General features: G+C 39.6%; 1 protein-coding gene across 1 annotated transcript in view; it reads left to right on the top strand.

Moving 5' to 3' along the window:
- Window positions 1-7097: 7097 nt before the first annotated feature.
- ntsr1 (neurotensin receptor 1 (high affinity)) overlaps window positions 7098-19681 on the top strand; it is a 50943-nt gene continuing 38359 nt past the window's right edge. Inside the window, exon 1 of the mRNA XM_076739994.1 lies at window positions 7098-7869. Coding sequence (XP_076596109.1) covers window positions 7201-7869 — 669 coding nt within the window. The 5' untranslated portion in view covers window positions 7098-7200. The remainder of the gene's footprint in view (window positions 7870-19681) is intronic.

Raw genomic sequence — 19681 nt, 5'->3', positions numbered from 1 at the left:
GATCCAGCTGTGATCAGATGCTGCCATCATCAGAAACGGACGTCTTCACGAGACTCACGAGGAAAGGGTGTCTTTTTTCTTTCAAAATATATTTCCTCAGTTCTTTTCTTCTCACATGGTTTCCTTGTGTCTATCCATTCATCGCGCAGGGAGGAACTAAGATACAAGAAAAGATTAAGTGAGAGATACGTGGATACAATTTAAAAGACTTGAGATGTGCGTTAGATGAGGGAAGGTGAAAAAGTCTGGACATCTGGTGGATAGAGGAGAAGAGAGAAGTGAACTAACTCCAGTGTAAACTCATCTGCAGCAATATTAGACACCCAGAGCATCTGCGCCAGCCATCCAACACGTTCTCATCCCAGAAAGCCTTTCTAACATGTGTTTACTATTGTGGAACAGTCACAGTTTGGTTGGGTTTGGTTTGCTCTTCATATTACATCACCTTGCTCTGAGCATCTAATACAGGTGCTAAAGGCACTGAGGCACATGACAAAGTGTCGGTATTTGATCAAACAGTTATCAACATTCATCAACATGAGGCATGTATTAAAACCAGTTTTGGGGATGTGAAGACAAGAGATACATACAAACACAACTGTAAAACACAACTAAATACAGAACATGTCCATATAAAAGCTATAAAACACTGTAACAATGTGCTGAATACTGCTCTGCTGTGTGCACATCCTCAGTTGCTTGTAAACAGGAAAACCCATCTATTGCACTGACATAATATCAAGATGTACTGTTATGCAGAAACCCAGCAGTACTAATCCTGTGCCCCAAAACCCACCAGGGCCCCCTCTTTCTGTAATATAGTCTTTTTTCACGGGAGACATTTTTATACGTCACAGTAGAAAAAGCTCAGGTGTAAATAAATAAATGAATGATGGCTGAATTCCAAGTTGCTGCTTCAGTTTCATGGTCCTGGATTATGCATTCTGGCTCACTGTCACACTGCCAAGACATACAGGGACACTTGAAAAGAACATAGAGTCATTGTTATTGCTATGAGTCGCTGTTTGTATTGTGACACATCACAATATCTGCTGTAATTAAGGCCTATTCACTGCTGCATGAGCTAAAACCTTATGAAAACAACAAAAAAATCATGTATCATGAAAACACAACTTCATTAGTTACGAACCAACTTGCTTCATTAGCACATAGCACGTGTTATTTTTCAATTAATCTGGCACTTAGATCAAACCTGTCAACATTGGGATTTTGAAAGTTGGAAATTTTCCACTGTCCACATACCCCTTATATTTAGACAATGAATCCTAAAATCACCACAAGGCAACTACTGGCTCAAAAACATCAGAGCAACAAGGATTGAGTTAACTAGTTCCCACAGTGACTGCAGGGAGGTCAGAATCACATACCTGGTTGGACTGCTGTGAACATCCCTGCATTAAATCTGTATTAGCTGAAGGATATGTACACATCACTGACACATTATGATTCAGCTGTGATCTTGAGAGGCTACTGGCAAGAGAAATGTAGGAGGTAGGAGGGGGTGATTATGAAAATGGATTGAGAGATAGTAGAAATACAGTCCCTGGTGGAGCACGTTTCTGGACCTCTTGGATGCACTTGTGCTTGGTGGATTTGTCACTTCTCCCTCTGTGTGATTCACTACAATCTGTGTGACACATTTCACAAAAAGCATGACTTGGACTGACATTCTGGGTAAGCCTCCTCTCATCTGACAGGTACTTCATCCGTCCATGTTCATCCTTCTTCTTCTTGTTCATTTTTTTTTTTTTTTTTTGCAAAGTTAAAGTGAACTTTGTTGTCAGTTGCATCCTATGTACAGGACAGACAGAGGGATCAAAATGTTTCTCCCAGTCCCAGAAAATCTAAAGGTAAAAACAATAATATAACAATAAAGAGGACAACAAAATAAATAGAGGGGTACAAAACTACTGAAGAGTAAGAAATATGATGAAAAGAGGGGGGTGGGGGGGATTACAGTCAAGTCTTTTTGGGTACAGAGGGGAGAGGTGGGAGAGAGGGGAGAGAGTTCAGCATCCTGACAGCCTGGTGGATGAAATTATGTCTGGAGAAGCTGACACGGAGGCTCAAGATGGTTGGAAGCTGAAGAGGCTGTGTGAGGGAGCAGTTGAGCCACCCACAGTGCTGATTGCTTTGTGAGGAAGGGGGGAGATGTACATGTCCAGGAGGGAGGGGGGTGAGGCACCAAAGATCTGTCCAGCTGTATTCACTATGCACTGCAGATTCTTATGGTTGGATGCAGCAAGCTCTCATACCACACAGTGATGCCGCTGCTCAGGATACATTCGATGGTGCCTCAGTTGAAAGAGCACACGATGGGTGCCGGGGCTCTTGCTGTCTTTAAATTGCATGTGCAGAGGAAGTAGAGGTGCTGCTGACTTTCTTGACCAGTGATGCAGTGTTTTTTGTCTTGGTGATGTGCACACCCAGAAATATGGTGTTGCTCACCCACAGCAGACCCATTTATGCTCAGGGGGTGTGAGTGTGGGTTCTCGGGAAGTCAATAACATTCTCCTTTGTTTTCCCCACATTCAGGGAGAGATTGTTATTTTTATCTTATAGATTTTTATTTTTGTTCTTCGTGTTCTTTTTCTTGTTCTTCTTTATTTCTCTGCAGATATCAGTGAGATATCAGAATGTATTTTTATCTGCTTAAAACCTTGAAACTCTCATCCTTTCAGTTATCAAATCCTGTCTTGGCTAGTGTAAATCTTGCAGTGCACACTGAAACAGATGAAAAGTCTCTTGCATGTCTCCATCTTTTTCTGAATGCAGCAAGTTCTAATTTGAAAAGACGTTGCATTTCTTCGCTGACCACCAGTGACTTTTCGAATAGGATCTCAGACATGAACCATGACAGAGCCACCACACACCTAACACTCACAATAACTAATGACACTGATCACCCCTTCACATTACTGCAATCTGGATGGAGGAGAGCTCGCTCCAGCAGGACATTTTTCTCCTCTGTTGTTGCAGCATTGAACAAACTGCCTTGCTGACAATGTTGTGTGCTGGGATGTATGAATGTGCTTATTGAGATTCTATTTGTGTTGGTGTGTTTCTGTGTTGAACTGGCCATGACAACAAATATCCCTGTGGGACAATAACCTCTAAATGTAAATGATTTTATTCCTAACCTTTATGGCACCTTTTATCTCATTGTTCCATTATAGAGCTCTTAACTCCATAAAAACCAGTGATCTGTGTGAGATCCTCAGATGATGACTGCCTGTAGCTTTCGAATAAACTTCCTCAGGAGAAAAATCACTGTCCTCCAAAACCTAATTTTTTTGCTGCAAATCTGAGCATCTTTCATATCTTTATGGACATATTTTGTATCTTTTATGTCCCTAATGTTGTTTTTTTATGTAATCATAAATGTGGTGGTACAGGTGCCTGTAGAAATAAAGTATATTATTATCTCTATCATAGGAAGACAAGATAGAAAGTGATGAAGCGGAAGAAAACAGGACAGAAAAAACAGAGGTTCACCTGTAAAACTGTGCAAAACGATAACAGCAGCACTTTGCTATTGATTCCACTGTTAATTCACCACAGTCCAAAGCTCTTTTGTCACTCGGCCATGAATCTTCATGAAATCTATTTTATAATATTTATTGTTTATCGATGCTGTGTATTTTTGTTCTCAAGTTGTTTATTATGAGATATTTGTATACCTGGCAAAGGTTATCTAGTGCCTCAGGGATTGTTTGATGTATTTCATAAAGAAGGGGATCAGCCTGAACGGTGTTGTCAGCATTTAAAGAAAAGGATTATAAATATTGTAAAAAAGACCTCATCATTGTGATACTGGGGCATATGAGAGATGAAAATAGTCTCTGGCACTATCCCTCTGAGCACAATACAGAAATGGCTGGGAGAAGGTCTGGGCAGCAGACTCACCTGATTTGTTTTTTATTCATCTCTTATTTTAATTTTACAGAGAACAAGGGACATTTTTGGAAGCGTAACCTTATTGACAGCTACATCACTGGGGGTGAGCAGTCTCAGAGGGATGATTTGTTTCAATGAAAATATGCTTTCTTCAGTAACAGCAGGAAAGATCTCACACACATCACTCAACATCTCCACTCCAGTAATGTTTGTGAGAGTGTTACCAATGCACACAGATGTAGAAGACGTCATGGAACTTATGGTTTGTTGTTGTTTTAAGGCTGTTTCTGTGGTTATACATTAGCTTTGCAGTCTAAACACATAAATGCTCTTTTTTCTACCATAGTCTAAAGCAGTGGTTCCCAAAGTGAATGTTGCCAGTTGGGGGCCATAAGTGTACTGCACAACCCTGATTCCAAAGAATTTAGGACACTGTGTAAAACAAATAAAACAGAATGTGATAACTTGCTAAAGGTTTTCGACATATGCTCAATTGAAAACAGCACAAAGACAATATATTTTATGTTTTTACTCATCAGCTTTATTGATTTTTATAAATATCTGCTTATTCTGAATTTGATGCAGCAACATGTTTGTGACAAGAGCAGCTAAAGACTGGGAAAGATGTGGAATGCTCCAAAAACACCTGTTTGAACATTCCACAGGTAAACAGGTTCATCGGTAACAAGTGATAGTATCATGATTGGGTATGAAAGGGGCATCCTGGAAAGACTCAGTCGTTCATAAGCAAGGATGGAACATGTTATATATCTATGTATATCTCTAAATGTCATGTGCTCTGCAATTGTACTGCAGTGTTTTAAGTCAGCTGTACAGTACGCTCCACACTGTGCTTTAGCTATAACCTGAAAAAAGTTAAATGGACACTCCACCAATTTTACATGAAGATCGGATTACTTGTTATGATGATCAGTACTCAGTCAGTTGTTTAATGTCTTCTGTGGCTCTGGAGGAGCTTTATAAAGTTTGGGGGAAAAAAAAACTTGATGATGTCACCAGAGTTATTATTTTGTTCTGTACATACAGACATTTTTTATTCTCATTTTGGGCCGGCAGTGATGACCAAACAGTAGAACAGGAAAGTGTGACACTGGGCTGCTTATGTTTAATCTCAGTCAGTAATTTGGCTTTCATTCTGGGTTTTCCTTTCAGATGTGTACATTAACTGTTTATGTACTGGGCCGGGCATGTTTGCTTTAAACTGCAAAGGAAATGACTGTAAATGAGGAATTCAGATTAGATAGCAGATCTTCAGTCTTCAGACCAAAGAACCATTTATCTTAACATTGCTGTTGTCAGGTGAAAACCAAGCAAAGGAATTTTCATTGTTTCGCACAATTTCACACGGTGCCATTATATGTGGAGTGCAGGGCTGCCAGAGCTGCAGTTGCTTAGTCCATCAATGTTTCCTTGCCGCTTTTATTTCATGATGCCTGGTTCATTCAAACCTGTCACGAACCATGACAAGATGAGAGCACATACAATGGAAAATGCACACTCTTACGTTTCTCACAGACATGTAGCCTGTGGATTCCCCAGACATTCAGAAAATTACACTCTGGCATATGAGGCACACATAGAAAAAGGTACATACTTACCCTTAACACTGTGACACTTTTGTGTTTTGAGTGACTATAGTAGGACGCTGTGGTCAGAAATCTTTGTTTTATAATCCATAAATTAAAAAAAGGGATTTGTTCACAAATATGTCTTGTGTCTCTTCCCTGAACATTCCAGCAATGTCAGTATATGATGTTATCCTCATCAGCAGTCCTTCATGGATATTATGCTAAGATTCATAAAACAATACACATTCTACAGAACTGGCTATACACTTAGTTTTCAGATAAACAGCATGATAGGCTACATGTTCTTTAAATGGTCCAATAAATGTCCTGGGTTTTAATAATGCATCACTTGCAGTATAATCCTGAAAAATCAATAGCACATGCAGCCTATACACACCTATACAGTTACTAGAGGTTCAAGATGAGTTATCTCCTGACAAAAACAGAAACGTAGTTAATGCTGAAATTTAACGATATCTTATTACACCATAAAAAGCTGACAAAGATATACTGCTGCTTTTAGGAAATCTGTCAATCACCTCTTAACATAACACCTGATGCTCTCTGCCCCAGTGTCCATTATCTCCTGTGCGTCAAACAGCTGACGATCCTTGTTGGAACTCTCTTCAGTTGGGAAACCACAGGCTCTAAATCACTGAGCTTTTCATCATGATTATCATTGAATAGGAAAAAAAAGTCACTGTGTGAATCTGTTTTTGTTTTTTCATCCCTAAGCCAACTGTCCACCACAACTCTGACTCCTTAGGAAGTGGATGAGATTAGGAAAACCATTAGCAAAAGAAGACATCCTGTCCCACAGTAAACATCAGATTTAAGGTACTGCAAAGACACAGTATGCACTATACATCCACTTATCCCCGAATGATACTGGAAACAGGCTATACTGTGACCAGCTGGCAGTTATTATAAGTAATGATTAACGTTTCAGTCCTCTATGACAGCCTGTCAGCAAAACACAATGAACTCTGTACACTAAGAGACACTGGCCCCACGGCCGGAAACATAAAGAGATTTCCTATTTAAGAAGAAGGGTGTTTCCTCAGTCCGAAGGATATCACCGACAGCCTGCTGATTCCAAGCAGAATCGCTCAGTAGAGGCGATGTTATACTGCTGCATGTGTGTGTGAGCCTTTGCACGCAAGACACATGATCAACAGTGAGCTCCAAGTCATGAACATAACCACTATTTCTTAGCACATTAAGTCTGAGTTGGAGAAAAGGAAAGTGAGAAGCCACACACACACACACACACACACACACACACACACACACACACACACACACAGAGAGAGAGAGAGAGAGAGAGAGAGAGAGAGAGAGAGAGAGAGAGAGAGAGAGTCAAGGGTAGGCCTACATACTAAAAGAGAGAAAAGAGTAATTCTGGCTCAGAATTGAAATGAAAGACCGTGGTTGTTGTTTTGTTGCTGCTTCGCTTCCAAGGTGAAAACTGACAGAACGAAGTGAAAAGGGCTCCACTTACTGAATGGCTGTGCGTCATCGCAGCAGCTCCAGGAGCGAGCACGCCTCCTGTCATGCCAACTATAAAAGCTGCTCTCCTCCGACTTCCACAGACTGAACCTGTTTAACTCTGGGTGATTAACAAGTCAACAAATGTCCACTCAGTTTCAACACTCACACTTTTTGTTTCCATGTTTTCACACATAGAGGCACAATGGATTTAAACTTAACGCTCTCAGGGCGCGACTTGGCCGGCTTTGGCGAACTGGCGCAGAGACTCTTTGGGAATAACTCACTGTTTCCACATGATAATAGCACCACTGCAGCCCCATCGGAGGAGGAAGACCTGGAAGTCAATACGGACATTTACTCCAAAGTGATAGTCACAGTTATCTACGTGGCTCTGTTCGCTGTGGGCTTTCTGGGGAACTCCATCACCCTGTACACCCTGCTGACTAAAAAGACCCTGCAGAACCTCCAGAGCACCGTGCACTACCACCTGGCCAGCCTGGCAGTCTCCGACCTGCTGATCCTCGTGCTCTCAATGCCCATCGAGCTCTACAACTTCATCTGGTTCCACCACCCGTGGGTGTTCGGGGACGCCGTGTGCAGGGGTTACTACTTCCTCCGGGACAGCTGCTCCTACGCCACCGCGCTCAACATCGCCAGCCTGAGCGTGGAGCGCTTCATGGCCATCTGTCACCCGTTCAAAGCCAAGAGCATCATGTCCCGCAGCCGCACCAAGAAGCTCATCAGCGCCATGTGGCTCGCGTCCTTCGCCCTCGCGACGCCGATGCCCTTCATCATGGGCCAGGTGGTGCGTAACGGCGAGAAGATATGCACCGCTGTTGTTTCCCATGTCACGGTTAAGGTTGTGCTTCAGGTAGGTTTGCGTGTTGACTTTGCGCGTACATCTGTCCAAAATGTTCCCATTTAGATTCCATAATCTGTTTATTTTCACTGGAAATTATACAAACAAAGTAAATCCCTGCCTCCGCACAAAGGAGGCTGATTGTATTAAGCCAACTGGGCTTTAATTCAGCATATTAAAAGACATTTAGCCATAGGGTTTTAGTAATTCCCCTTTAACTGCAGGTTCATTTCTGCCAGGAAATGAAAAAGACAGACTCACCAACATCAACAACATGATGCTTGTTTCTGCGAAATTAATCAAACATGATACTAAACGCACGGAAATGATGAGTTCCTTAGTTGTTAATATCTTTAAAAAAAAAAAGAAGAAGAAGAAGAAGAAAGAAACTCACTATGACTGAAATCTAAAGGGAAAAAATCATCAGCAGCCACTGAAAAGATGAGCGAACTTTCAGCAGCATGCAGGGTGCTACAGGTGTGAGCCAACAGGACCCCCTCCTGTTGGCTCAGCTCCTCTGCATGTGTACACGCTCTGCATATAGAGCTGACATGATTGGTGATTAATCCGTCAGTGGATTGGTCACTACTTTGATCGATCATTGAAGACATTTTTTTCAATCAAAAGGTTTGATGATGCCAGCTTCTCAAATGATCTTTGTTCTTTCGTTTCTTACATTAATGTAAACTGAGTGTGTTTGGGTTTTGGACAGTTTGATTTCAGTCACCCTTCAGTCACAGTTACAGCTAAAAATGTGAGTTTTGACAATTGTTCTGAGTGTGTCTGACTCTGTGTCTGAATCCAAACAAAGATGGTAGCTGAAAATGCCCCCTCTAACAAAAAAAGCTATTTCTCAAGTCTGTCCCCACTGCTCTCTGAGATAAATGGTGTTGCTCTGCAGGTCTTAGGTTGTATAAATGATTAGGCCAGTGTCCCTAGCTTTGTTTACAATGCACATACTGGGCATTGCCTCAGAAAACCAAGTGTTGTGATTTGAGAGAACTGGAAATGATTAGGTGAGATGTTTTGTGTAGCTTTACAGACACTTGGCACGAGACAAAGGCAAAAAGGAATATGACATTAGCTGTTGTGTATCTCTGAAGGTCCATCTTTAGCATTAGTGTAATCATTGCACTCGCCATCATCACTATCATCTGCGCCAGTGTCTACCGAGTCTGGTTTTACTCTCTCCTGCTCTCAAACCACACTGATATTTTCCCCATCTTGCTTGTCTTGTCCTTTGTCTTTCTATACATCATCTCTTTTCCTCTTCAAGTTGTCACTCCTGCATGACAATAATGACTTGAAATGGTGCCAAGAGTAACAGTTCTTATCTTCCCATGCTTTGAGTGAGGTTATTGACACTGGTGAGCCAGGAAATGGTCATTTTTCCACACAAGAGGTCAAACCCTATAGAAATCACATAAGACTTTATTTTCCCTTTGGGACATTAAATGATGTACAGTTAAAAACAGCAAACGATCAAATGACTCCTATGACATTTTATAAGTGTGCGTGTTTGGGAATACACTGTACAGAGCATGTGTATATGAAAGATTCAGTAGAAGCTGGTTCAGTAGACGTCCTACTGCTATGGAGGGTCCAAGCACTGCCTGTTTAGACAACAGTGAGTGACACTGAGGAGGGAGAAGGTGTGTGTATGTGCGCACTTGTGTGAGAGAGCTGAAGTAAAAGGGAAAGATGAGGAGGTCAGAGAGCATGGAACTAACAGTGCCTGGGGTAGCAGCTCAGTTTTCCCTGTAGTTAGCACGCAGACTTTAATTCAGCTGCTGTGCTGTGAATGTAACTGTCTTCTAAATGTAAATGTAAATAATGCAGAACATTTGAAAACTGTCATTTGAACTAAAACTACCATTTGAACCATTTATGAGTTCTTTCAGTGACGATCCTGAAAATTTCAGTCTCAAAATTCTGAAGCCGCCAACACTGGTTCAGCGGCTTCTTTGTCTGAAATACATCAGAGGAGCAACTGGTGCTGCTTCAACAAAGCAGTTAGCCAATAATCAACCTTTCCTATAGTGCCATAAGCAACTGTGATCTGATGTTGCACACGATGCAAGTAGTTTCCTCCCTAACAGCATGACACAATGGAGCTGTTATCTTGCTGCTCACTGTGGCTCCATCACTCTCTGCAATAATTCAAATCAATGATTCATCATTAGTTGATAAATCTATTATTTGCTCAACACAAATCAGCAGCAATGTTGTTAAGTCTTTCAAGAATTTTTTATGCCAAATGGTAAAAATTGAGATGAAAAAAGACATTTGAAGATGCCACTTTGGACTCTGGTAACAGATGCAGTTAATCGGGAAAATAACTGGTAAATTAATCAATAATGGAAACAATCCATAGTTGTGGTTTTCATAAAATGACTGTAGTTAGGTACAATTTTGAGATATTTTACGCAAGTTTATGCTTCTGAAATTTCTATTGCATTTCAGATTTAAATATATTTTATTTAAATACTTTTTTTGACAGCCACATACTGCACACACTGCAAAAAGCTTTCTCTTTTGTCATTTTTCTTTATTCTAGATCAGTGACCTCTTCCTTCAAGGTGCTCACACTGAATCCTAGAAACGTCTTCAAACAAGTACCATTGACCTCATTTTACCACAAATATACACAACTCATAAATATGTGCATGAGTGTAAAGTATCCAGGGAGACACAGGAGTGTTGTATGAGAGAAGAAGAGAAAGTGTGAATGAGAGGCCAGTGGACTTAATGAGCAAGACAGGATTTGTTTTTAATGTCTTCAAGGCTGCAGGATGTGAGCAGACTGAAAGCGAAGTTAACTCGCTGCTGTTGACAGTCAGCTCAGATGTTTCCAGTGCATTTACATTTGACATGCTGTGTGTTTAACTTGGTGCTGCTGTGTGCACTCACCTTGGCTTGTATACCTGTGAGTGTGTTTGCGGTGGTTGTACTGAGTGGTCTCCTGCTGTGCAGGGGTCTCTGCTTGGCTTGCACAGGGTCGTGTTGTTTGTGCAATGGGATGAGTTTCAACTGCAAAACCGACTGATTCATCCAGAGGACTTTAAGAATCTTGTTTGTGTTTGGCCATTTGTTTACATCTTCGTGATATAGTCCATTTTACAAACAGCAGGCTGTATCTTTCTTTTTGCATACATCAACTAATGCCACAACTCACACGTGATGTAACAGCTCATAGAATTAAAACCAATCTATGCATTACTAATAGGGAGTGTCAGTATTTATTTTACTGTATTGATACATTTTCCCTTTTAATAAGGGGAAATGTAAGTAATCCAGCACTCTTGCAAGGTTAATCTGAGTTCTGTATTGTTGATATATGGTATATGTATATCAGCCAGTTTAAAGATGACCCATCATCAAAGTTTAAATCAGACTACCACCTATCATCCAAAGGCTATGAGGTGATGTGGCAGGTAGAGACAACAATGTTAAAACTATTGAAATGTTAGGAGAATATTAAACCAATAGGATCGGAGGACCCAGTAGATTACTGACAGAACACATGAAGCACTCTAAAAACACGATGACGCTTCTTCTGTTGTTGAACACGACTATCACATGCAGCATATTAAACATTAACAAGATGAAGAGCCTATAAAGTCGACAGTGGCTCAGCGAGGCTGTACTGAGGCACAGCTGTGCTTTGAGCTAAATGCATATGTCGTTCTTTATTGTTTCTTTATTTTTTATGGGAGTCACATTAGCTTCCACAGAGTGGTTGCTAGTCTTCCTGGGGTCCTAATTGACACATAAACCAAAAATACTAGATAAAATGGCACTACAATAGCAAAAATTGTAGTAAGACCAAAAATGCAGTGTGAAGCAGGCATAAATATCAGAAAAAATGAAATGACTCTACTCATAAAACTACCAACAACAGTAACTCACATAAATTGTCAAAAACGTACAGCACCTAAATAAATGAATGAATAAATGAATGAATGAATGAATGAATGAATGAATGAATAAATAAATAAATAAATAAATAAACTTCTTGACTTCTTAAAAGTAAATCTGTTTTTGACATGTTTGATGTTGTCAGGAAGCATGTTACAGACTGAGAAATCCCACAGGTCTTTAGAACTGTTATGGTGATGAGAAGCTCAAAACAATGATATGATGTGCTTAAAACTGGCATTTAGATATTTCTCAGTTCACCATCTATCAGTCATTTAAATTTGACTATGATGATACAGTGTTTCTTCTTCCACCAAACAAGCTTTGGCTTTCATGTACAGAGACACAGCATGCAAGGCAGCAGCTGCAGATTTCTCATTTGTTGAACAAGGACAAAGGAACAACATTAATTACCTACAGCTGGGTCACTCTGCTGGCCTCTATTGTTGTTATAGCCGGTCAAATCAACAGTCACTGAACCTTTTATTTATCACAGCTTACGCTGTCAATACTGTTGGGTGCAATTAAAATGGAGGCTCTTGCAATTTAAAGTCAGAGTCATTACATTCTTTCAAATTGCAGTTTTTCATATAAAAATAATTGTTTAGCTCTGACAGCAGTCAACGGAACATGATTCGATAGATGACAATGATACTGGTAGTGCAGATGTCAAATATACGGACTTCATACTGACAGTACAATGTGTTACATGTATTCTTGTTGGATTGAAGGGGTTTTGCCTTGATATTCCCTCTTGGTGCTCTGTTAGATGCTTTTACCCTTTGCATGAAGAGGGTTGGTTTTTAAGTTTGCATTCAGAAGCAGTCGTAGAGTCCAAAAATGGTCAACCTAAAATAATCCTTCAATGTTCAATTATTTCCATTATATCTGGATGAACTCTCCATTAATTCACATTCTTGTAACTCCTCAGTCCGTTTCAGTTTGAGTGCAATGTGTGAAAGAACGTAAATTGAAATGAATTAAAATATAGTAGAGTGAACACTTCTGTACCATTAAATGATGAGACTGAGGTCATGAGCATTGTTAGTCTGTACGTCTATCTCACAGATGTGGAATCGTAAGTGCTGCTTTCCCAAATAAAGGCAGCACTTCTCGTAAACCCTTTGCTACCTGCTATCATGTGGAGCACCTTGCCACTCGTGTTTGTTGAGGAGAACATGTCGGGTGTGATAGTGGTGGCACGCATGGCACAGTGCAGCATATGGTCCAGCAAAGGCAGATGTTGCATACGGTAACTACACAGCAGCAGCACACTGTAAAATCAAGGCCCGATGAAATCCTTTTTCATTTTTTCATGTTCTCTTTTATTTATTTATTTTATTAAATTCTGTTTTCTGTTTTAGAATTTCAACAGTGCAATAAAAAATATTCAAAATTTAAGGAATATCAATGAATTTGATGTAACAAATTCATTGATATTCGGGAGGACGGCCTCCATATGCAGCCCGAACACACCATGTAAATGATCTGATGCAGGCCACACTCACCTTCAGGCACTGCATCCTCCTCGTTTACAATATTTGACCAGAAGCGGACATGGCATATTCATTTAAAAAAAAAAAGAAAAGAAAAGAAAAAAAAAGCATGATTTTTTAAATTGCATGGACATTTTGGCAATTTTTACAATATTGTTTTATAATTAATTCCGTTCTTATTATCAAATTCTGTGCTTTCCGCATGGTGGAAATCTGTTGTTAGACTTAGCACGTTGTTTTTGACAAACAATAGAGGTGCCAGAACTGAACATGAAGGAAACAGGTGGTTAATAAGCTCTGCAGTGGCCCTGTGTCGTATTTTTAAGTCCAAAGCAGAGGATGTTTCTTGATCACAGATACGCACACAACTGTGCCTCATCAGTAATAAACATCTTGAAAACTTGGGGCTTCTACCAAAACATAATGCTTTCTATATAGAAATCTTTTAAGAGACTGCCAGAACTCTTCTTTTAAATATTTGTGTTCATCTTCAAAAGAAGCCTGTCCAGACTTCTGTGGATTGTAGACAGAACGTAGATGTGATGTTTACATCCACACAGCAGCAGTAGCTGATCACGGAGTGACAAATTGGGCTGTGGGTTCACTAAAGTAAGGTGGTGCCTTGAGGTCCCTTCATGTATTAGATATCTGATGACTTTTTTTTGTGCCTCTGTTGTTCCAGAATAAAGACACTTTATGACCCCCCACCTGGCTGTAATTAACAAATAAGTGACCTCATAATAGCATAATGCAAACTTAATACAGTAGCTGAGCTAGAAATAAATGTGTAAAGGTTTCTCGTGAAAATATGTATCTTATCCAGAGGTCAAAGTCATGTCACTTATTGTCTCAGTTTAATGGTGAGAATCTTTAAAGGGCCATTAGCTTCAGCGTTGGCAGTGTCAGTTGGTCCACATTGAAATATGGCTGGTCATGAAGTTTTGTTGACATTCATGTTCCCTTGAGGATGATTTTTCATCCAGTGAAGCTGTGAGGATGCCATTTTTAGTTTTTCATCAAATGCAGCACAGCTGTTGGATGGATTGCTATGACAATTTGTACTGATATTTATGGTCCCCACAGGATAAACCCTAATTTATGATCCCTTTACTTTTAATGTGGTGCCACTAGCAGGTCAAGGCTTTCACTCAGGCTGTGAAATATGCTAACAATTTTTGGATATTTACCATTAATTCTGGCACATATATTCATGTTCTCCTCATGATTAACTGCAATATGTTTTGGGACCCTCTGACTTTTAATCCACTGCAGTCATTATGAGAAAAATGTTTAATTTGCGCAATACTTTGGTTTATCACTACATACCTGCAACACTGATGACATTTCCATCAGCTTTAGCTGAACTTTGTGTGTAGTGCCAATTAGCAAACAACCAACATGCTAAAACACTGAACTAAGATGGTGAACATGGTAAACATTTTACCTGCTAAGCATCAGCATATTAGCATTGTCATTGTGAGCATGTTTGCAAACGGACATTAGCATTTAGCTCAAAGTGTAGCTGTGCATAAGTGCACAGTGCTAACATGCCTGAAGATTTTTGGACTTATTATTTGACTTCTCCAGCTAGCAAGCAAGCTTTTCTCAAAGCTGTGATGAGGGTTCATCCAGGTTTCTGAAATCAGAAAAGATGTTTCTGTGTGTGACACATCACTGATACTCCAAAAACCCTATTCTATCTATCTATCTATCTATCTATCTATAGAATATATAGATATAGATATATAGTATATTTAGGGCATTTTTGTAAAAGCATGTTTGGGTTCTCTGCTCTGTGAACGGAACGTTAGAGATGACACTAGACAAGAGTCAGATGTGTTTACATCAGTGATTGTTTCTGCAAGCGATTATAAAAGACTACATGACACATGCCTGTGTAGAGACCTTTGACTAAACAATGTCACCATGATGTAAATATTTGGATTATTCCCTGCTGAAAGTGAGATAGATGTTTATGTAGATATGAGAAACCAAGTCATGGCAAGGTCATGAGCCATGTGCCGGAGGAGAAGATAAAAAGGCTCTCTACTAGTTGTAAACAACATGCAAACACTTTATTATTTAAACTTAATTAACTTCATGAATTTTATCCAACATGTTACTCAGCCCACCCACAATAGAGGATATGTATTAGACCTGGTCATAACCCATAGCCTGTCAGTACAGGTTTCCTCTGTTGTGGATGTGGGCTTATCAGATAATCTCTGTGTCTTTTTTAAGGTAAGTAATTTTAAGCAACAGGAAATTCCAGAACATACTGTAAGGAAACGCAATCTAACATCTGAAGTGGCTGCAAGTTTTATTGATATTTTACGTGATATTCCTCCAGAGATTTTATCTTCTTGTGATTTTATTGTGGATAATTTTAACAGTTAATTCAACTCAGCACTTGACATGGCACCAGTAAAACTTTAAGATTAAAACAAAACTCAAAACCTCCCTTGAGAAACAGTGACATAATAAAACTGAAGAGAAACTGCAGAATAGCAGAGAGAAAGTGGTGGAAAAACAAACTAACCAAAATTTTCAGGAACAGTTGACCATCTACAACAAGGCAGTTAAAGATGCAAGAAGACAACATTTTTCAAAATTAATCAGTAACAATCACAAAAATCCAAGAGTCCTTTTTTCAACCATTGACCATTTAATAAACCCTGTTTTTAACCAACCTCTTGAACTAAACCTTTCATGTGAAGATCTTGCAGTCCTCTTCAGAAGCAAAATAGATACTATTAGATCTAATCTTTTACATTGTCAGTCTATGCATTTTAATTTTTCAGAATCTTCACTGTTAAATAAGGAAACACTGGAGAGATTTGTCCTGGTGGATGCTGACATGCTTGAGAAAGTTATCTCTCAGTTAAGTTCAGCAACCTGCCTTTCAGACCCCATTCCAGCATCATTTTTTAAAGATGTTTATAGTTTTTTAAAAAATGATCTGCTGACTATCATTGATCATTCACTACAGACTGGCCTTTTCCCCACAGCTGTGCGTTTTAGAATTTTGAAATTCTTTCATTGGTTTATAAAGCTCTGAATGGTCTTGCTCCTTATTTATCTAACTTGCTTTTACCATATGAACCCAGCAGAGCCCTCAGGTCTTCTGGAAGTGGCCTTTTAACAGTGCCCAAAGTTAGAATCAAAACAGACGGTGAGGCATCTTCTTATTACAATGCCCCCCGTTTATGGAATAGCCTGCCTGGAGATCTGAGGGCAACATGTAATACTGGTACTTGTAAAAGCAAACTTAAGACACACCTTTTTAGTCTGGCTTTTAACTAAATTTTTAATTTTAATCAATTTTAGGTATTTTATTTCACTTTATTTATTTTATTCTATTTCATATATATATATACATACATATACATATATATACATATACACGTATATATGTATACACACACACACACGTATATATATTGATTGGAAAGCACTTTGTGCTACATTTCATTCTGTATGAAAAGTGCTTTACAAATAAAATTATTATTATTATCACTATTATTATTACTACATCTGTCCACCAAGTGCTCATGCTCATTCTTTCCTTGCTGGCTTATTAGCCTTTAATATATACAGTATACATACATCCCATTTCCCTTATTTCTATCCCTCCTAGGTCCTTGATCCTCTCATTGATCTGATCTACCAAGAAAGACTTTTCGAGTTCATATTTCTGCCGTGATTAATGAGGATTGAGGAGGGATCCTCAAGGAGGCTTGAGCTAGGATACACGAGAGCAGCCTTTTGGAGATCTCTTATCAGACCAACAAAGCCCTCATTTAACAAATGAATCACAACACATTTATTTATCATTCATCAGAAAGAGTTCCTGTTCACTTTCTGTCATTTCTCCTTCAAATCTGCATTACAAGATGTATTCCACATTTACATCCACCAGGAACAGACTGCTTAATCTCTAGAAACATATATTTGCATATGAATGCAGAGTCTGTAGGCAAGGGACAAGATTCTGTTATCAGAATTCAGGTTTCAATTTGTAGTATGTTTGTAGTCTGGGTAGGATTGACCAACCTTTAGCAGGGTTTGGTTGCATGCAGGTAAACAGTTTGTGTGGAGAGCAAAAGAAGCAGAACACAGTTGCCAAAATGCAATCTGGGAACCCATCATCTATCGTCTGACAACATTTAAGCTTTTTAGTAGGTTTTATATATATCCATTAACTGGATCCATTAACTCTTCTGGCTATGCCAAAAACCCCGAAACATTGGTCATTGCCCCGAGAAGCTAAATCGTGTCAGATGATAGCTGTTTGGTTCCCAGATTGCAGACTGGTTGAGTCCCAAATAAAAAAAGGTGACAGCTGGAGAGACAGTGGACTGCTCAGGGAAGCCCATTCAATCCATACTAACCCAAGAACAATGGCATATGGCAATGGAAACATGACTATGTGTACAGAATCCATCTGTGGCAAAGTTGGATCAAGTGGATCCAAGCAAGCAAGGAGGAGGAAGAACTCTGGTTTGATGAGGACGCCAACTCCATCTTGTAAGCATGATGCTGATAAACGTCTCAAGACAATGTCCAGAAAAACAATGTCCCAGAATACCTACACCAAGAACAACACAGGGAACAAGATCCACCAGCTTTAACGAGAGCTGAAGAGCTTGAGGTGGCAGTTGATGGCGGTTATTGAAGAGGAGAGTCCAACTTGATCTGCTGCGGGAAGGCGGAGTCACCAGCTCCCAGAAAATGTTGCAGCAACAACAGTGAGGCCAGACATGTTAGTACTGCTGGTAGCCTTCAAGCCAGTCATCCTCCTAGAACTCTCCATCCCTTGAGATGTTTGCAGATTGCAGATTCTACCCTAGTCTACAAGGTTCTCCATGGACTAGCACCAACGCCATTAAAAGATTTCATAAAAATTAATACGAACAGGTCAACCAGAGCAGGTTCCAGAGGTGACTGTCTGGTCCCTTTCAGGAAAAGTGCATTTGGGCAGTCAGTTTTTTCATATCGAGTGTCTCACTCATGGAACATGATACCAAGTGACATACGTGACTTACCAACCCTTACCTCCTTCACAAAGCATCTAAAAATGTGGCTACTAGAAAATCAAAACTGCACCCACATTGAATCCTGAATCTTAAGTCATTGGATATTCTGTATTGTTATGTGTACTTAATGTATCTGAAATTTGTACTTGTATTATTCCTGTGTATTTGTCTAGATGTTGGGAATGTTGCTGGTGACGGGCCAGTCTGGTGATCTTGTATGCCTGCATACATTTGCTATGTATGCAACTTTTGTAAAGAGTGTATATAATTATATCTCTGTATGCTAATATGTGCAATAACACCTACACACACACACGTCTGTGTGTGCAAAATATGTGCAATTGGGCAATGTGCAATATCCATTCAGAACTTTAAAACTTAAGCACTTTAGCACCAAAGCACTTTAGCACTTACATCACTTTAGTACTCAGGCACTTTAACATTTAATGGTCATTTCTGTTTTTGTTATTGTTTCTTGTTTCTTGTTTTTTGTCTGTCATGAGTAACAAGGTTTTTTGTCTGTCTATGCCATGTACTGTACCTGTCATTCCTATTGTTATTGTACCTCACACCCGTTTTACTGATAATGTATCTTGTTTTATTAACTCCATGTTAACACCAACCTGCCTAGGGACAAAGGATGGAAATTAGCTACTTGCTACAATCCTACGTATTTACACGAAAGTGTCTATTAATATGTATTGTCCCTGATGTCTTCATCAAATAAAAATAATAATAATAATGTTTGCCTTGAGGACGTCAACACGAGGAAGAGGGCAAAGTATGCCAAGCTGCTTGAACACTGCACCAGTGAGTGGCAAGTGAGGTGTGAGCCCAGCAGACCAGTCCCTCTGCATGGCCTGGAATTTACAAGGCATCACAGTGGCCATGAAGTCTGTCACCAAGGCAGCAGCTGTGGTTTGCAGTTAGGGGTTTGTGATGTGGCTAAAATCTTTTGTCACAGTGTAATGTGATCAAATAAGGAAACTAGAATATAGCCTCAAATTGACTTTAACCATGTGAAATATGAGGATTGCGGTGCATTATGTGTTTTTCTTGTGATACCTCGCTGCTTATTCATTCCCTTTTCGGTAATATCTTCTATTTGTAAGACTGTGAACTTGACAGTTAACCCCTTAACAATCGCAAAGGTAAAGTATGGTAAAATATTTAGTCCAAAACACATTATTATGTAAATAAATATCCTGTTGCATTGTTCAAATCATCCGGTTGATGTGCAAAATCTTCTGTGTTTTCTCTTTTGCGCTTGAATCCAAAATGGCTGCTGCACTCTGACCTTTAGATTGACACCTCACTTGACTCCATTTTGTGTCTACAGCTTACCAAAGTGCCAATCTCACTTGCATTGTGTAG

Source organism: Chaetodon auriga, chromosome 10, assembly GCF_051107435.1.
Source record: "Chaetodon auriga isolate fChaAug3 chromosome 10, fChaAug3.hap1, whole genome shotgun sequence".
NCBI lineage: Eukaryota > Metazoa > Chordata > Actinopteri > Chaetodontiformes > Chaetodontidae > Chaetodon > Chaetodon auriga.
Note: the sequence above shows the minus strand (reverse complement) of the source record. Positions and strands in the feature narration are given on the sequence as shown.